We start from the raw sequence: 19,900 nt of genomic DNA on the forward strand, positions 1-19,900 counted from the left end.
TGGAAGGAGTATGGCACAACTGTAAACCTACCAAGACAAGGCCGTCCACCTAAACTCACAGGCCGAACAAGGAGAGCGCTGATCAGAAATGCAGCCAAGAGGCCCATGGTGACTCTGGACGAGCTGCAGAGATCTACAGCTCAGGTGGGGGAATCTGTCCATAGGACAACTATTAGACGTGCACTGCACAAAGTTGGCCTTTATGGAAGAGTGGCAAGAAGAAAGCCATTGTTAACAGAAACCATAAGAAGTCCCGTTTGCAGTTTGCCACAAGCCATGTGGGGGACACAGCAAACATGTGGAAGAAGCTGCTCTGGTCAGATGAGACCAAAATGCAAAATGCTCTGTGTGGAAAACTAACACTGCACATGACTCTGAACACACCATCCCCACTGTCAAATATAGTGGTGGCAGCATCATGCTCTGGGGGGGCTTCTCTTCAGCAGGGACAGGGAAGCTGGTCAGAGTTGATGGGAAGATGGATGGAGCCAAATACAGGGCGATCTTGGAAGAAAACCTCTTGGAGTCTGCAAAAGACTTGAGACTGGGGCGGAGGTTCACCTTCCAGCAGGACAACGACCCTAAACATAAAGCCAGGGCAACAATGGAGTGGTTTAAAAGCAAACATATCCATGTGTTAGAATGGCCCAGTCAAAGTCCAGATCTAAATCCAATCAAGAATCTGTGGCAAAATCGGAAAACTGCTGTTCACAAACGCTGCCCATCTAATCTGACTGAGCTGGAGCTGTTTTGCAAAGAAGAATGGGCAAAGATTTCAGTCTGTAGATGTGCAAAGCTGGTAGAGACATAAGGCAAACCGGATTATAAGGAGCACTGTCAATTTCCAGAAAAATCAAAGGACTGATTTTTAGAGTGCCTCATTTTCCGAAAAGCACAGTAATAACATAATAACAACGGCCCGCTAGCATGCTCTTGGTTGCTGAGGGCTATGCTGTGGCTGAGCTGCAAGATTAACTCTGCAAAACCAACTTTCATCAAGTAACAGGGCTCTAGAGTGCAACCAATTTGGTCGCAAATGCGAATCCGTGTAAATGAGAGCAGGTACACTGATTCCACACAAAGACGTAAACACAGAACGGACCGACGCATCAGAATCAACTTTGTCTTTCTCGGCTTTCTCACCCGACGGCTCGTAGACGGACATGCTGTCGGAGCTTAGCGATCCTGATGCGTCCGGTCCGCGCTGCGATTACGTCTTCTTGCGCTGATTCTGAGCTGCAGGTTTTGTCTCTCCAACCTACTTGGTAAGATTTTGAGTTTTTGCAGTGCATGTGACAATCTGATTGGCTTAGGAGTGATGATGTCACAAGGATGTCACAAGGATGTCACAAGGATCCTTTGAAGTTTTTCTATAAATAGGGGTGAGAAACAGCAATTTTCAGTTCGTTTCTTCACAGCCTTTGTGTTTGCAGCCTTCAAACGTTGACTACAGAAAAATTTGGAAACCTCTCAGAGTCATCGGATACAAACGCCAACATGTATCCAAGATTACGGCAACCGAGACAAAAAGATTTCGCCGCCTCTCCTTCCACGCGTGGCCGGCCAATTTCTCCAAATGGCCTCTTATCCATCCAAAGGGCATTACAGGAGAGTAGGAATGAAAACAACCATCTCCAGAACAAAATTCGACAAATTGAAGAAGAAAAACGTCACCTGGAGAAGAAGTGCTTACAGATGGAAGCACAAAACAAACACCTGGAAGAAACACTACAGCGCCAGCCCGACATCAACATTATTAATGAGGGCTGGGGGATCAAGTTTGCTCAAGCCAGAGAGCAGATTGTATCCCTCATCAAAGAAAACAAGAAAAAGAGCGCTGAAGTTAAAGAAATGTCCGAGCAGCTTCAAGGCAGGAAAGCCACGATTGATAAAATGGAGTGGGATCTGCAATACATGGACCAAATGAATCACCTGCTCCAAAGAAAGCTTGATGAAGCTGAAGAAAAAAATAAAGAAGTCCTCCAACAGAAGGAACAACAGGACACAAAGCAAAAAGACCTGCAGCGCGAGCTCCAAGGCATGCAGGAAAAGTACAGAATGGTGAAGGCAGAGTTGGAACAAACATTGGTCCAAAATAAAGACCTCCTTCAAGAGAAAGAGCAACAGAAAGAAAGACTGCCAGAAGAAAAGTGCATTATCAAGGACTTTGAGAGTAAAAATCAAAAGTTGCAAGGATTCTGTGATGAACTGAAGGTCAAAACAAGTGAGCTGGAGGGAGAAAAGGAAACACTAGAAAAACGATGCTCACACATGCAGAAAAAGATTGATCACATGGCCAAAAACAACTCAGAGCTCATTAAGGGGATATTGTTGGAATTCAACAACTTGAAGCGGGAAAACACAGAAATGCAGGCCCAAAAGCAAAAACAAGACAAAACGCATGAGGACCTGCAGTGTACGCTCCGCGATATCCAGAAAAGAAATGAGCAGCTAGAAGGCCTGCACAAAGAAGATCAAGTGAGAAATGCAGACCTGCAGAAGGCAAAGCTGACACAGGAGGCAACATCCAAAGACCTCAAAGAAAAGCTTGAAGAAACACAAGCAACATTAGAACAGGTGGAACAAACATGCAAGAAACTAGAGAGGCAAAACACAGAAACCATCGATGAGTTGAGAACCCTCATCCTGGACAAAAAGGCGCTCGTGGAAAAGTCCATGAAAAAGAAGAAAAGATTCTTCAGCTTTTTCCGGTAGAGGGACAATACTGCTTCTTCAACTGATGTAGCCTCGTCTTGCTCCACCTCTGTTCACCCCCCCAACCAGTCCCGGCAGTTGACTGCCCCCTCCTGAGCCTGGTTCTGCCGGAGGTTTCTGCCCGTTTAAAGGCAGTTTTTCCTCCCCACTGTCGCCTAGTGCTTGCTCAGAGGGGATTGTTGGGGTTTTCTCTCCTCTACCTTGTTTCGTTATTTACTTGTTAACTTTTTGCTCTTACCTCATTTAACCTTGTTTCTTTATTTACTTGTTAACTTTTTGCTCTTACCTCATTTAACCTTGTTTCGTTATTTACTTGTTAACTTTTTGCTCTTACCTCATTTAACCTTGTTTCGTTATTTACTTGTTAACTTTTTGCTCTTACCTCATTTAACCTTGTTTCGTTATTTACTTGTTAACTTTTTGCTCTTACTTCATTTAACCTTGTTTCGTTATTTACTTGTTAACTTTTTGCTCTTACCTCATTTAACCTTGTTTCGTTATTTACTTGTTAACTTTTTGCTCTTACCTCATTTAACCTTGTTTCGTTATTTACTTGTTAACTTTTTGCTCTTACCTCATTTAACCTTGTTTCGTTATTTACTTGTTAACTTTTTGTTCTTACCTCATTTAACCTTGTTTCGTTATTTACTTGTTAACTTTTTGCTCTTACTTCATTTAACCTTGTTTCGTTATTTACTTGTTAACTTTTTGCTCTTACCTCATTTAACCTTGTTTCGTTATTTACTTGTTAACTTTTTGCTCTTACTTCATTTAACCTTGTTTCTTTATTTACTTGCTTGTTTAACTTTTTTTCAACTTATCTAACAAAATAAAACAGTTGAATTTATCCTTTGAGTATTGTTCATCTAATCTTTACAGAGTTTTTCCAAAACACTTTCAAACATTCAGATCTGTCTTTCATTTTCTTCTTGAAACCTCATGAACGGTGAACTAAAAACTCTGGAACATGGTTTGAAACACTGAAATTGTTTCAGCTGAAACTGGCAAAGTCATACGTGCGTGTGTGAGTGTCACAGGTGATATGGTGTCATTAGTCCGGTCATCATGTTTAGGCTCATTCACTCCAGAATTATTTAGGCCAAATCTTTAAAACAGTGTCACTGCACACACATTTCAATCACACAAATGCAGGATTAATTCTTTGCAGTATTTTATCTGATTTATTATGAGAATGTCACGCCTGATCATTTGCACCCACAACATCAAAAATGGGGGCAAAAGAGAGGAGATCACGTTTAATCGATTATAACACGAGGTCAGAAATATAAGTGCTGACATGAGTAGTGTCCACAGAAGCCTCTGAATCTCAGCTAAAAACTCATGTAAACCATGTCTACAAACACCAAACAAAGCAAAGACACCAGACAGTTAAAAGAGCAGTTACTGCACCATGAATCTGTGGACAGGTAATATCCATATTTTGATTTATGATTTTCTGGAGTTAAATGTGAACCAAAGCATATTTTCAAACGTGTTATATGCTATAAAATACTTTTAAAAATTAGGTGAGGGAAATAAAAAATCTATTTTTCTATGTTTGAGTCACAGTAACTTTTAAAGTGTTTGTGCTAATAACATCATGTACAGTAAGACAGGCATGGAGAACAGCACTGACTGGGAGAGCCTTTGAACAGATGACATTCAGTTCAATTCAACATATAAGACTTTAAGAATGAACAAGCATCTAAGTAAAATCTATTTATTTAGTCTATCATCTGTGATATTATTATGTATAATTATAATGCATTGTTCACCTCTCTTAAATAAACAGGCAGCCTTAATGTATGAAATATTCATTCATTAAAACACTAAAATTTGTCTGTTGTCTCAGTGGCTGATAGTGCCCACAGGCATCAATAGCTTGAAATAGCTTGAAGCTATTTATAATTTTTATGTTTAATGGGTGGGTGCTCACGATAAACAGATTTTGAATGAAAGCCCGGGAACTTCAGTACCACAAAAAGTGGCTATTCTCTGTGCCCATATGGATCAGTCCCTCTTATTACCATTATTCCCTTAAGCCTCAAGTTGGCTAGTTAAGTATCTGTGGAAGGCTGTGAATGACCAGAATACGAAGCTCAGCTCTCGTCCGTTTGGAGGCATCGCCGTGTGAGCAGAGGTGAGCAACAGGGAGGAAAAAAGTGATATCATTCAATTTATGAAGTGTGAATGACTGAAATCTCTCATTTGCGTGTGGCTCCAGCATTTCAATTAGGTAAGCACTGCAAGTACTGCTAAAAGAGATAAGCCTGCCTCGCATTGCAACATGCAATATCTGCAAAATGCATAGGTCAGTACCCCCCCTCCCTCACAAAAAGCACTATTTATTAAAACAGGGCAAATCAGTGTGAGGCTGCAAGACAACAAAAAAAAAAAAGCACTGATCAGGAGTCAAAAGTTGTGCGGGTGATCTACTAACAAAGCACAAATTCATGAGCACAGACGCAGCAGTTCATTTTACCGATGACCAATGCAAGCTGCCAACAGCAGCGCAAATTAGTGGGTTGCAAACAAGCAGATGAGGGAGCGAGTAATCCACTAACAACGCTGGTGCGGCTTGTTATTTGAAATTTGACAATTATAATACGGTACCAGCACATGTGAACAATTCAGACCGGGGAGAGGCAGTGGAAGGAGAATCGATGTGTTTGATATGAGGGTGAAGTCTGCAGTCAGGCATCTGAACTCGGATGAATCCTGACAGCTCCAAAAGAGCACAGGATTTATCTGCAGAGGTGCTGCTTTATTACAAACAGCTTCACTGTATCAAAGGTGCATTCTGAGATGACCTTTTGAATGTGCTGTACGTCGCAAACAGGCCTTGTGCTAATGAATTTAGTGCTGTGATGTGTCTGTAAATGCTCACATCATCACATCACTTCACACTCAATTTTTTTTCTGCATGCCGTGTGTATTTTTTCCGAGACAAAGGAAAGACTTTGGCATGCAACAAGCTGACACCAACAAACAGGACTTCAGGGAGTCTAATGTTTCTGCAAAATCTCAAATTACATTCAGTGAAGCCTGAATGTCATTGTTGCAAGATTCGAGCATTAATCTAACATGCTTCACTTCCACAGCTGTATTCTCACATTCTCACAAATGTTATGCAATGGAGTCATTATGCAAGAGAAGACGACTCGAAGAAGTGAAACAGCCTGCTTGAAATCTGATCTATGATGTTGCAGGGCTGCGTATGCAAACTGCTGACTAAAGGGGTTTATTTACAAATGGAAGCTTTGGTGCAGTCTGCAGTGTTTATTATGGACCGATTTCTGCGCAGATATGTGAAGAAAAACACTGAATTACTGCCTCTAATACATCCAGAGCCAGCTATTCTCCCCTTCTGCAGACATATCCCACGTTAAATTCTGCTCTCCTGCATTAAAATTGAGGACCGGAAATAAGCAGGACACTGCTTTAAACATTTTAGGTAAGAACTTTGTGACAACCGACAGGATGGACACCAAATTTAGGCATGATTAAAGCTGTCAGAGACCTAAAACAACTAATTCAGAAGCACTCTGAGATGCAAAACTTCATTCACATGAAGACACGTTTATCATATTATTCTGCAGCATTAGTTGTACTTTTCTTACTGTCCTACATGCCTATTTGTGCAATTCAAGAACCTTTTCTAAATGCATTACTGAAACATACGCAAACTCTAAATGCATTACAGAAGCCTGCAAACCAAATTGAGAGCTGCGAAGTTATTGCATTAGCAGAAAACTGACCTGGGGTCACAAAGGAAGTCCGTACTCTCTCCATCAGCTCTCCACACCAGCCACTCTCTGAAGGAAGGGTGACAAAACATGCGCGTCTTGTCCCTCCGTTTGATGAGAAAGCACGAGAGCAGCTCCATGCGTTGCTGAAAGTCCTCCCATTGTAGCTCCCCCTGGACGAACCCCGCGTTGATGGCGTTGAACAGCTGCTCGTCAGTCAGGGGGTGCAGCGAGGCGAGCGATACGTTGAGGATCGGCAGTGAGCGCTCAAAGGCTGAATTGGTCATGAATTTCATGTTACACTGTAACTGGTACAGTTCTGCCAGTGAAACAGGCACGACTTTGTAACTGGCACTTTTGATCACGAGGTGGCCTCTTTCAAACAGATCCAGGGTGAGTTTGAGATACAGGTAGGACCCTTGGCTGCGGGAGATCAGGTGGCTACTTAGCTTGCCGACTGTGATAGGATCGGCCTTGCCGTTCAGGCTAATATTGTTCATGATGTCCTTGCTGCCGTTGATACGATACTGGATATATGCGTTGAGGTCATTGCTGATCTCTTTGTTGTCAGAAAAGTCATCCAGGGAGATTTTGGAGAAGGGCAGGAGGCTGGTGATCTCCTATTGAAGACAAGATAAAGACAGAGCGTGACATAAAAACATACATCTGAGCTTCAATGTACTATTAAAGTGTCAATGCATGAAAAAAAGTAATTTGGTGCAGTGTTTGCATTACAGACACAGCTGTATTACTCAATACCACAGCCAATAAATAAATAATTTAATTAATTAAAAGCAAAAATATTCTTTGCATCCTGAGCTGCCATTAAGAAAAACAAAATCTGCCTGTTTTTCTTTTATTTCTATTATCAGAAGAGTTTCTTTGAGCAGTGGGGAAGCAAGCATGCTGAGCTATCAGGCCAAAGCAGACACTTGTTACTGTTCAAAATGTGGCTGTGAGGAAAACAGGAGTGGGGAAACTGAGTATTAAGAGGCAGGGGATGGATGGGATGGTAGCTAGCGGGCAAGCAGAGGTCTGAACTAGGGCTCACATTTCAATCTGTGTCCCAGGGGTTGGAGAAATCAATGCACCTTAATCCTCCAATCCTCTGCCTGTCTGAGGCTAGAGAAACATTGCCTCCGCAAGATAACATTTTTCCTCTCCCTCATCATGAGAAGGCAGCGCAAACAGACAAACACACACAAGCACATGTATGCACACGCTCAATAAAACATACCGAACACAATCCACAAGATTGGGGGGAGGGGGTGCAAACAACACCTCAGAGATTGTCCAGATATTAGTCTAGCAGGCAAGGGCCAATATATCGAACCCTTCCTCCGAGGTGAGATGCTATTTGTCTGTTCAAAGCACAAAACAATAGCGTGACAATTTCATCTCTATGCACAACTCTGATTCTGTCTGCAAATAAGAAACATTTCATGCCTTCATATTTTCTTGTCTTAACAATGCTATCTTGATTATTCTTCCATGATTCATTTTTGCTATGCCCCGAGTTAGTCGGGCAGTAAAGCAGATAAGCTTTATTTATTCACTGAGGGGTTTTTTGCAAGAGACACCTGAGTACAAGCGACAAGTACAAATGTACACGCATAATATTACAAGTATGAAGTGATAATGCTTTAAAGTCGATCATTTAGTGCTTCCAATTTCAAGCTAAATTGCAGCTTATACAAACACTAAGCTGCAGAGTTTCTGAACTTGTAGCCGAAAGCTTAGATAGCAAAGCCATACACACACAGACGCAGGTTTACCGATGGCTTTTGCATATTAATGATGGCCAAATGGTTCAGATAACTTACAAAGCCGAATGTAACCACTGTCTGCACTGAATGGCAATGCTGCTGACTGCTGTGTCCAGAGCTTTAATGTTAGGGGAAACGGTATGAGAATACAGCATGGAGCGTACAGTTTGTGCTTTTGATCTTTTGTAGGAACTTGCTCTAAAAACTTTTGAAGGAAGTAGGAACCATCATCATTAGCTCATATTTCAGTTTCAAGAACCTTTGAGTAATGCAAGTGTATGGTCATTATAGTCTATTGCATGGAGCAGGACTGACAACCATCATGTCCAAACAACATTTTATATACATTTTCTTTATTTACTGTATTTATTTCTCTATTTATTTTATTTTGAATGCTGTGCATGGTCCAGTTATCGTAGAATATCTTCAGTTTATCATTAATTCTGTTATTAAGCATTGTGCTGTCGTTATGTGTCATGGCATGTGGTTGTACGAAGCCCTGTTTGTTCATTGTTTTCATTTTGAATTCTGCTTTTGTAATATTTCTCATCACGTCCCACCGGACATAGAGAATTCAATTTTGGAATTTCTTTGTGATTTTGCAACCATTTCCTGCATCTTACCCAAATATGTGGACTCGTAGCCCCCCCCCCCCCCCCCCCCCCCCCCAAAAAAAAAATAAACAATAAAAAGAGAGGACATACAGGGTTTTTCTGCAAAAGACTGCCAACTCTCTTAAAAACTATTTAACTGACTTCTGTTACATTTTTGGAAAATTAGACATTTTCAGTCAGTGACTAACAGCCTTTCCATTGCACTTAAAGGGAACTTACTGAACATCATAGGAGCCTGATTTACAAAAACATTGTCAAACCGACTCCGAGGTTTTCACATGCGAAGTCGTCATATAGCTCCCATTAAAACAACAGTGCCATTTGATTCATTACTGCAGACAACTGCTAAGTGGTTACAGTGGGAATGTGAACAAAACAGAAATATAACAAGAAAAATATGATTACAAGAAAGTAAAAGACACATATGGCATGGTTAACAATGTGCTATCCTTTGCCACAGACCAGCATGTGCACAGGATTCACTAACAGAGGTTATAAAAAAAACAGCTACTGTTACATATGCCTTAAACCACACGTTTCCTTTCAGCACAGTTGTTACTATGAAATCTACCACACGGACAACAAAAACACATCTCCGATAACCGACTGCAACCTTGTTGTTGTTGCTGTTCTTGCTTTGCCAGCCTCCAGGTGGCTAAAAACGTCACCCTAGCAAATTCACACAAACAGTAACTCCCTCTCATTAAACACTGTTTCACTTTGTCAGAAGACATTACAACACATATGTTGCAGTGTTCTGCTTATGGATGGATGGATGGATGGATGTTGCAGTGTAGTCGAAATGTATTACTTTAAGTGCAGTCACCTGGAACATCTTTCCACGTCAAAAAACCAATTCTAATGCATTAATAGAAGAGCATAAGAGGTGAATACAAAATATCAGCGCTACAATATATTGATTCACCACACTGACAGGGCCTTGCCTGAATTCTTAATAGCTAGGCTGAATTCACTATATAGTACAGCCCACACTGATGGACAACACTCGACCCTGGCTTCTGACTGAGCAATAATAACTCAAATTCCAGATGTCAATCAAAAACCACATTATTATCCAAGGCTCAGTGCTTTCTTTTTTCCCCCAGCAAGGAAAATAAGTTTTCATGTAGTTCATCAGTAGTGTCAAAGCCTCAGTTGTCAGCAGCGTGAATTTAATCCAAGTCCATAGCATTTCAGGAACTGGTCAACCTAGTGTCAGCTCAAAGTGACTCATTGTGACTCATCTCTCTCCTGCCCTGCAGGTCATGTGTCTCAATTCTTTCCTGAATGTTGCTGGATATGCCTGACTCTGTAAAGAGTAGAATAACAAGCGGGAGCAGCTCAGGAAACACTTGTCAAAATGTAAAAATGTGCAGGGTCTGGTGACAGTGAGTGAGTGCCTAGAGAGGTGACGGCATGTCCAGCTAGACATTTGTTAAAATGAGAGAATTTTGATTCATTTCTTTTCTAGGGTTGCCACAGTGTTAGATTTTCCGATTTAGGATATGAAATGTTCTGGTCAACAAATCAATAAATGTGTTTTACAGTGTTTTATGGATTGGGAAACAGGGCCAGTGTGAACTGTAAGTGCAGGAGGACTGTTGGCTACAACCGGCATACTTTTTTTTCCTGCACTATAAGCCATACTTAAAATCCTTTAATTTTCTCAAAAATCGACAGCGTTGATGCTTTATCAGGTGTAACTATTAAGTTCAACATCCAAGCATCCATGAAAACAAAATTTATTAAATTTAACGGAGTTAGAAGTTAGCTCACTAGTTCCACCTAAACATGATATACATGACTAAGAGATTTCTGAAAAAATTTAAATGTACAGCTCTGCCGTCCCTTTCGACATAAATGAAGACAGAAAACTAAACAGCAGTGACATTTATAGGGTTACTGAAGCTTGGCTAGCTGGTATAAAATGATATGCTAGCGACACAGCTATGTTAGCATAACATAAACACAGTGAAGCTAGAGGATGAAGGCTAACTTTTTTTCACTCATAAAAGTTAATGTGAGGGTTCCCGAGGGTTAGGGACAAATGCAATCGCATGGCGGGATGCTGTAAACGGACCAAACTTCAATCAGGAGAACAACTGAGGTAATCCATCCACAATACAAAGGTTAGTCATTAATATGCTGCAACAACATGGGAATAGAGCAGCTGCAAGAGAATTCAGCATTTATGAATCAATGTGGATTGGAGGAAGCAAGAAAAATGAGTTGACTTATCTGACTGTTTTGTTTCGCTTAATGCGCCTTATAATCCGGTGCGCCTTATGGTCCGAAAAATACAGTATATTAAGTAAGTGAAAACTAGCACTAATAACATTAAAATATATTAAAAGGTAAGACTGTAAAAGCACTTAGTTAAAGATGCTTAGTTAAACCAGCCTGTGCAAATTTCATTCAATTTGTATAAAAAAATATAACAACAGAAGTCTTGAGTGTTCAAACTTTTTGATAAGCTTCAGCTCAGAGCGCTTGGAAAGCAGATAGTAGAGGATAAGAGCAGACACAAAACTGGTAATTAAGTTAAGAATCAAGCCCTTAACAGCTTGCCTGTATCCAGTACTTCACTCAACAGTGTAACAGCCAAACTGCACCTGTGTGAGTTCATTGTGGGAAGCGAGTCTCTGAGTGTGTGAGAGAAGCAGCTGCAGCAACAGAAGAGTGAATGCCATTAGCAGTAGTTACTTTAATCAGCCGTAAAGTGTGCGGATAAGCAGAGTAGTTACCGAGAGGGAAGAAAGAGTGATAAACTTTTTAAAACTAAAACTCATCACCAGTATAATGTGACATCTGTAATTCTGACTCGAGGTGATTATAACAGTGAATATTTTGTCATCTGAGTGAACTCAGAGCCATGCTTTATAAGTTCTTTCTTACCACCAAGTTGATTCGAACAGTGACAACCAGTTTTAGCCAGGAGGGGAACTTGGCAATGATTTTTGTGATGAAGGATGCAATGGTGTCTCCATAGTCTGGTTTGTGGAACTCCGCTTCATTCAGCCCGTCTATTAAGATTATGTAATCTTCCTCTGGAATCCTTCGCTCTGCAAAGACATTTACAAATAAACTAAATATTAAAATACTATGAAATGAGATTAGTGGTCTCATACACGATGAAAATGAAATAGTGCAATATACAACTACAGTGTTTTACCTTTCCGAAGGTTGGCCAACGGTTCCAGGACTCCTCTCCGGAAAGCAGCCATGGGGTCTTGGACACAGGAGCGCAGACTGAGCATGCTCTGGAGGTGGGGCTCTTTCAGCAACAGCTCCCGGTACGCACTCAGTTGATGAGCTCTGCACAGAAGGGCTGCGATGCTGTGCACAAATTCTGGGACCAAGCAAGTGTACGTGTTATCTGCCTGGCAATAATGATAAGCCACCACCTGGAAGACAAAAGGAACGAGAACAAACGCGAGTGAAGCCATTGCTTTTTGAGAATCAGGAAGAATTAAAAATATGATTCACTGACTGATGGGTACATTTGATAACTTTAAAGCGTTTACAAACACCAACATCTCTGGTGACTGAAAAACTACCATGACAAGGTAAGTAAGTGAGGCTTTTGATACCAACAAGCCTCCATAAAACTACATATTATCTCTACAATGTCAAAGACATGATTTTATCCTTTCATTATTTCACACAGAAGGGATGATGAAGAGATTGGGCAACGGATGAAAAGCTATAAAAAGAAGTGAGTAGATCCCAGGTGGATATCTAAAGGTAGAATCTTCTGTACCTGAGCAGGTTTCCGCAGCATTCAAAGGAGGTCTGATTTAAAAGGAAAATGTAGGGACAGAGGTGGAGAAGAAGGAAGATGACTGTACTAATTACAGTCCAACCTGGAGGAGCTGACACACTTCCAGGCCCACAGGAGGAGGAGCAGGTGATCGGTTCCTCTGACGGCTCAACCTCAGCTGTTGCTGTTTAGTTCTCCACAGAAAACCGATGACCAGCTTCTAGAAAAATGACTAAAGCCTCAAGATATGAGACTTTTTTTTTAACATTTAGCATCAATAAATGTTTTGGACCCAAACTTCTCCCCACAGCACAGATCTAAATGCATATTTATGGTTCTTTCTTTTTCAAATAATAACATATAACTCACATGCCAATAAAGGCACAATTAAAGCTAGCGCAAATTAGAAAAGAGGGAGGTAAGATTTTAAAAATTATAGCTGAACTCCCTGGATGTATATAACCCATCTTTAGTAAGGAAAACATGTGACATCCAGTCAGAAGATGGACCAACTGAAACAATAACACAACCACTGATTCACATCTTCTCCAGAAACTGTCAAAAATCACGACCACCAGAATTTTTCTCTGATGTTATGCTTTACCCTAAAAGCAGCAAACGTCTGAGAGAAGTCCGAACACTCCTTTCTGTCATTTTTGCGTCACGCGTTTTTTGAGCTTCATCACAAATGTGACATAACAAAGAGGGAAACTGATATATTGAATGCCTATTATTGTACAAAGTCAAGTAACCTGCTGTGTGCATGAACACAACTCTTAATAAGGCCCATACTGCAGTGATGATTTAATTTAGCATACAAGTCACGCAGACTACCGCCTCATCAATGAGCAATACGAATCTCGACACACGATGATGCAAGGCTCTGCAGTCAAACCTCGGTAGCTCATCTGCTGGCAAAACAATAAATGCATTTTCAGAAATGTTACCTAAAGGCACGTCTCGATAATAAGAATAAAGCAGAAAGGGTAGTAGCCTCAGTGCTCCTGTTATGAGACCACTTTTAAATCAATGATTAAAAAAGCACTGGCAGAATCTGACAGAAGCTGCTCAGCGTTGCATCACACATCACAGGAACAGAGCCCCTGTGAAGGCGCCTATTGGAAACACTTTTCACCATAATTGGCTCAAGAGATACTGCTTGAGTTTCACAGACATTTACATGAAGCTCACTGCATTACCCTAGCTGTCTGGTGCATGAACTGTCCCCTTTGACAGGGTCACTAATTAGGAGGCCTCCCTGACAGGATAAGAGTATTAAATTCTAAAGGTGTTAGAAGGACAACAGGTTGTAATCAGTACCATTAAACGCAGCAGAATCAGTAGGAGACGTCACATCCACTGAGAAAGTCCTTCACAAAGCTGCCACCTATTAAATTACCTTACAACCTACCATCACAGCACTATTCAAACTCAACTGACTACAACAGTGGATCACAAATCTTCTCTGAATCCCGGTGGCCCCCAATCATCTTTATTAGACCTGCTACAAGGCAATAGCAGTGCCAAAGTCATCAAATGGTGCTTTTAGCAAGCAGTATTTCCAAAATGTAGTGAACGTGCACCTGCTATGTGACTGAACCCTCAGCAACACAAGAAGAGGTGGTGCGAGTAAAGATGCGGGAGTGAAAAATCGACAGAGAAATTTCAGTGGAAACAGAGCGAACAATTCCAAAACTAAAATAAAAGAGTCGTAGGCAAAAACCGCACACTGCTTAGTCGGCGTGCATCGAGAGAGGAACATTTTAAAGTGAAACATCGAGGACTTGTCTGTCCACTTCACAAGTCTGAAAGAGAAAGATGTGCAGAAATATGCTCAGTGTCTGGTATGCATGTTTGGGGGGGTTTCGGTCACAGACAAGTGGTTAACAATGTTACTGACGGTGTGGGGGAGTAACAGAACACATGTAAAGCTGTTACCGTGCAGTACTTTATATCTTGTGAAAAATGTTGACAAGCTTATACAAGAAAACACTTAATCTTCTGCTCAACAGTGCTGACACGTAAACTTCCCAGAGAGGCAGTATTTAGACTTTATTTTGCGATCCTTGTAACGCCAGAAAAATCAACAGATGGAATATTCATCTGTCAAAAAAGTAAGCACTGTCCTCAGTAGTCAGTGTTGCTCCGCTTCATGGAATTTTGAGGATCCTTATCATGTTCAAACATCCCAGTTCAACACTTGAACAGGCGGCCTTACAATATATTTAAGCACCTATTTGAAGTTGACACAGGAACGGATACCAACCAGTAATTAAGCAGTAGTAGTGCCATACATGTCGGTATAACTGATAGCCGCCTAGATAAATGGTGTTGCTATTTGAAACGTGTGTTGATGTTTGTAAATTCCTAAATGACGTCTAATATTGATGAAGCTGGCTCTGTTTGACGTTGGTGTGTGTTTACATTCTGTGCTCTCAGGTCATGGCTGACAGGGCTCGCTGTGGGTTGTTGCTCCCTGAGGAGGTTCTAATCACTGACTAGTAAACTGCAACCTACCCTTATTGTTATGTATAATTTTATGCATCATTCAACAGAATATATCACAATTATCTGTGGTCACTATTAAAGAGGAGTTTTCAGAAGTCAGACTGAAGCTGTTGTAGAAGTACTTGGTAAAACCTGAGATGCTTTTTGGTCGATTTTCCTTCTTTTTCCTTTTTTTTTTTTTTTTTTTTTTTAAAAGAAAGGAAGAAACAACAAATCCATCCATCAAAAACAAAAAATAATCTACTCACTGTTGAAAATTGTTAAAATTACTTTTTTTGATCCAGTGCACACACCAAACATTTTTTCCCTGAGTAAACACCACCATAACTAGTGCAATCTTTTTTCAGCTTCTTTGATTCCTGCTTCTTTGTTACTGTGAGCTCTCTTAGATGTTGAAAGGCGCACCTTTGCAGCCAGGCGTTTGACAGCCTCCTCCCTGTGCCGCTGCATCTCGGGAGTTCCTGGGCAACTGCTGGTCCTCAGTGTGTTGGCAGCACTGGATGGTGGAGTGGGCTGTGGAGGCTGGCTGAGAGGAAGTTCTGTGCTTTGTCCTGGGCCAGCTGGAAGACATGCACATGGTCACCAATATATAAAGTTATTACATTAATATAAACTAACATCTCTCTATATATGTATATGCTAGCATTAATAACATTAGTTGTGTGTGAGGGCATTCTTTTGTAAGGTAAATGTAATATTAGTCAACTTGATTTTATATTGCCAACGAATATATAATTACTTCCCTCCCACACTTTGCAAGCTAATGTTGAAATGAAATTATAATAACATTAGCTAAACACGAGCAGTTAATGTAGTGCTCACATCCAAAGGCAAATACTAAAACTAATTACTTTTCGGGGAGGCGCTGGGACTGTTGGAGGCGATCTGACGCATGCGTCCTCCATGGCAGCTCAGCGCCACAAGTCGGGAGATGATGGCCGTCTTCCCATACCCCACGCTGCCCACCACCACAGCACCGTGGTTCTCTGTGGACTCGCCGGCCTTCAGGACATCTTCCAGATGCTGAAAGAGCCAATCTCGGCCCACAAACACAGAATCTGTGGTGATGCTGGGAACCTCGAACAGCAAAGGTTTGAGCATGATGTCCACGGGTTTGTAGGGAGCAAAACGCGCTGAAGGAAACGGGAAAAGAAATGAAACAGATTAAAATTGTTTACACTACTTCTATTTTTTTTCCCCATGTCTCCGGGAAGTTAACAAATGATTACTTCTTTTAAATGCTGGAAACTTTACTGTAATAAATCGTTTTCCGTTGCAGTTAACCTACAAACATGCTTTGAGCATCTCCCGCATTCTTCTTCCCAGAAGGAGCCACATACATGAAAAACCCTGAACACTGTAGAGGATACATTTTCAATTAAGTGGAATCAGAGTGAAGACCTGAAAGAGGACTCTTATCTGGTCTACTTCAGCACTAATTAGATCTCATAACACTTGTTAACTAACATCACTAAATGACTGCTACCTTTAGTGCTAATGCACCTTTCAACATTACAACTATCACTGCTGTTAGCTGCTAGTGTTTTCACCTTGCGAGTTTGCCTGTGTTCACAAAAGCCTATTGTAATTGGAGGGGCAGTTGAGAGTGTTTATATTGGCAGGTGTAGGTCTGTTTATGTTTCTAGTGCCCTACAATGAAACCAAAAAGCGAACGAGCTGGTTCTGAGACACTTGAAATGATCACCACCTTCTACTATACCAGCAAAATAAGTACAGTGTTTGAAAAACTCTAACTTGAGCAAAAGGAGTATCGACGGGAACTAGAAAAAGAGTTATCTTTTATTAACCTCTCTTTATTGGATCCCCTTAGATTTCAAATCCATCTTCTTGAATATAAAGCCCCTAATGACCATGACTTGCTTTTTCAGTATCCTAAGCCGGAATGACAAGCAGAGGCTAAAGCTGCTTCGCTCCTGTGGAACCAGCTGGCTGTTTAGGGTTGGGAGCCAAACCCAATCTCTAATTTTAAGATTAGCCTCAAAACCTTTCATAGATTTATAGTTAAAGCTCGCTCAGCTAACGTCTGAATCACCCCTTACTTATTATGCTGCGACAGGCCTTTGCTTTCAGGAGGCCTCACATGGTGCACCGACATCCTCACCTCTTCTCCATTTCATTGTTCATGCATGTCAGTTTGTGTATTCTCTCTCCCACAGTTGAAGCTTTTCTCCTTCTCATCTTTTTTTCCCCCTTTCTTTTCACTCTCCTCTCATGGCAATCAAACGAGTGCTGCTCATCCCGAGTCTAGTTCTGTCGGAGGGTTCGCCCAGTCAAAAAGGAAGTCACTAAATGTTGCTCAAATCAGAACTGTAAGGTCCTCAGCGTACTAGGTTGAGTTTCCTAAGATGGCACATGTTGGGATTTTTGCAATATATGAATACAACTGCAATGAACTGCACTGAAATGTTGACCTACTGTTGCAAAATTTAGGTAAAGGTGGTGCCATCACACCCAAATCTGAAAAACAAATACCATAAATCATATAGATAGGGCTGGATCAGCTGACCCTGAATCCTCCCTTAGGTATGCTGCAATAGGTGTAGGCTGCTGGGGGATTCCCATGATGCATTGAATATTTCTTCTTCAGTCACCTTTCTCCCTCAAGATGTGTTAATAGACCTCTCTGCACTGAATCATACTTGTTATTAATCTCTGGCTCTCTTCAACAGCATGTATGTTATCCTGTCTTCCTTCTCTCTCTCCAACCGGTTGCTACAGATGGCCGCCCCTCCCTGAGCCTGGTTCTGCCAGAGGTTTGTTCCTGATAAAAGGGAGTTTTTCCTTCCCACTATTTCCAAAGTGCAGGGTCATATGATTGTTGGGTTTTCATCTGTATGCGTTATTGTAGGGTCTACCTTACAGTATAAAGTGCCTTGATGCGACTGTTGTTGTGATTTGGCGCTGCATAAATAATACTGAATTGAGTTGAACTGAATCTCCCATAAAATTTATAGAAAAGAATCCAATTGTTTAAGATTGTTGCGTATGTACGAATTCATGTAGAAAAAACCTGCTCAGAACCACTGACCATATGCTTATGTATCAGCTTCATGTTTGAGACTGAGTGAAAATGAAAGAGGACATTTTCAAAAGGAAGACTAAATAGTCTGAGTATATATCCAGTGATGACTTATTCAGTAATTCATGTTCCCATGAAATATTTAATCTGCAGGATCTCTCAGAGGATTCAAAACACATAACCAAGATAAAAGTTAGCTGGGAAAAAAGGCATGATTTAAAAGCCAAAAAAAGGCTTTTGAGGATAATGTTAATACCCATAAGTGCTGCATTGTTTACATTGCAGTGTTCAAGTATTTGCACAGTTTTGTTGTTGGCTCTGCACTCAGACGTGGTACTTTGGAAACTTCAGAACTACCGTTGGCTGCCTATTAACTTCAGGGTTTTTCAGAGTCATACCACATAACATTATCCTATGTACTGCGATATTTTACACGTTTATTTTACAAATATCTCCCCTGAGTGCCTACAGCAGTAGTATGAATAGCCCAGTCACCTTTAGCGTCCTGAGGGGGCCTTCCTCCTGTATTATGCCAGGGTAGGCGAATGGATGTCCGGAGGGGGGTATTGCGCTGTTCATCAAGAAAGCTCAGGTCTTCAAGCTTTGTGGAACTGGTGGCTGTAGACAAGAGAGAAGACATACACACACACACACACAAAGAGTGAAGCTGACAGTCTAGTACCTCCCGAGTACATTTGTCATCACAACTATAAAGAGAAAGACAGAAACACACACTAGAGTAAAACCTTGTGGCACTTATGCCATGTCTGAGGGTGGATGAGTGAGGAAAGAACAAAGCCAGTGCGCTCTGACATTTGCAGGGGCAGTGTGAGCAGCTACCAGCATATACTGTGGCAGGAAGAATAGCAGTATTCTAAAGTCAAGAGCAATATGCACCGATTCTCTTTGATTTGAGCTGACAGCTGGACACGATATAGCAATGAGAGGTCCATCCCCACAAGCACGCCTGCTAGGCTGTACGGAGAGGGCAGATTACCTTTACCTTTCATAAAACTACAACGAGTTATAGAAATGCTTCACCGCGGGTTTGGCACTCATCACTGTCAATCTACAGGACGCACAGGTGTAATCTCAGGACTTTTGTGTACTACAAACTACAATATCTGTAAGTCATTTGACGTGAAATGAAATAATAAAATTAATTAAAACCAGATCACAACTTGAGTTGTTATGGAGTTCAAATCTACTGAGATTTCATTAGGATTTAGCTTCATTTTGAAGCAGAGAGAGAACAAGTCTCAAAGCAGGCAATGATTTCCATCCCCAAACACAGGATATCTCCTGAAACTACTAGTCTACAGATTAAAACCACTTGATGAGCCAGTGATTACAACTCAGCTTTTAATTTGAAGTCTAAGACACGGTCTGTTAACATAATAAAAATGTGCATTAGTGCGGCGAGGCCTCTCCTCCAACTGCTGCTCGTTTTTCAACTATGCTATCGCCGTTGCGATCCACGCTCTCCTGGGCTTAGTGAAGAGCAGAATCAAAGCCTCTCTTCTTCTTCTTTATCAATATCAGCTGGGAAAGACTGTCACTAACGCTCACTTCACTCCCTCACTCGGTCGCTAACTTACTCTCCGGAATGTCCCGCTAATTAAAACCGGTCTGCTGGCAACGGGAACTGAGGAAGCTGCCATCAACGCAACTTTGACTGGAACAGGAGAAGGGCCTGATGTTACTTTTACTGCAGTGCATTGTGCATACACAAACATCTACACTGGATAAAG

General features: G+C 41.2%; 1 protein-coding gene across 1 annotated transcript in view; it reads right to left on the reverse strand.

Moving 5' to 3' along the window:
* LOC146577549 (protein TANC1-like) overlaps window positions 1-19,900 on the reverse strand; it is a 36,383-nt gene that overhangs the window by 12,644 nt on the left and 3,839 nt on the right. The window contains exons 3-8 of the mRNA XM_085267675.1: window positions 18,645-18,767; window positions 15,961-16,242; window positions 15,515-15,669; window positions 12,014-12,245; window positions 11,737-11,903; window positions 6,474-7,081 (exon numbers count right to left, since the gene is read on the reverse strand). Coding sequence (XP_085123801.1) covers window positions 6,474-7,081; window positions 11,737-11,903; window positions 12,014-12,245; window positions 15,515-15,669; window positions 15,961-16,242; window positions 18,645-18,767 — 1,567 coding nt within the window. The remainder of the gene's footprint in view (window positions 1-6,473; window positions 7,082-11,736; window positions 11,904-12,013; window positions 12,246-15,514; window positions 15,670-15,960; window positions 16,243-18,644; window positions 18,768-19,900) is intronic.

The sequence above is a fragment of the Mchenga conophoros genome, linkage group LG3 (genome assembly GCF_057382185.1).
Source record: "Mchenga conophoros isolate Kocher_MC1m ecotype Shallow Benthic linkage group LG3, M_conophoros_male_GT1.1, whole genome shotgun sequence".
Lineage (NCBI taxonomy): Eukaryota > Metazoa > Chordata > Actinopteri > Cichliformes > Cichlidae > Mchenga > Mchenga conophoros.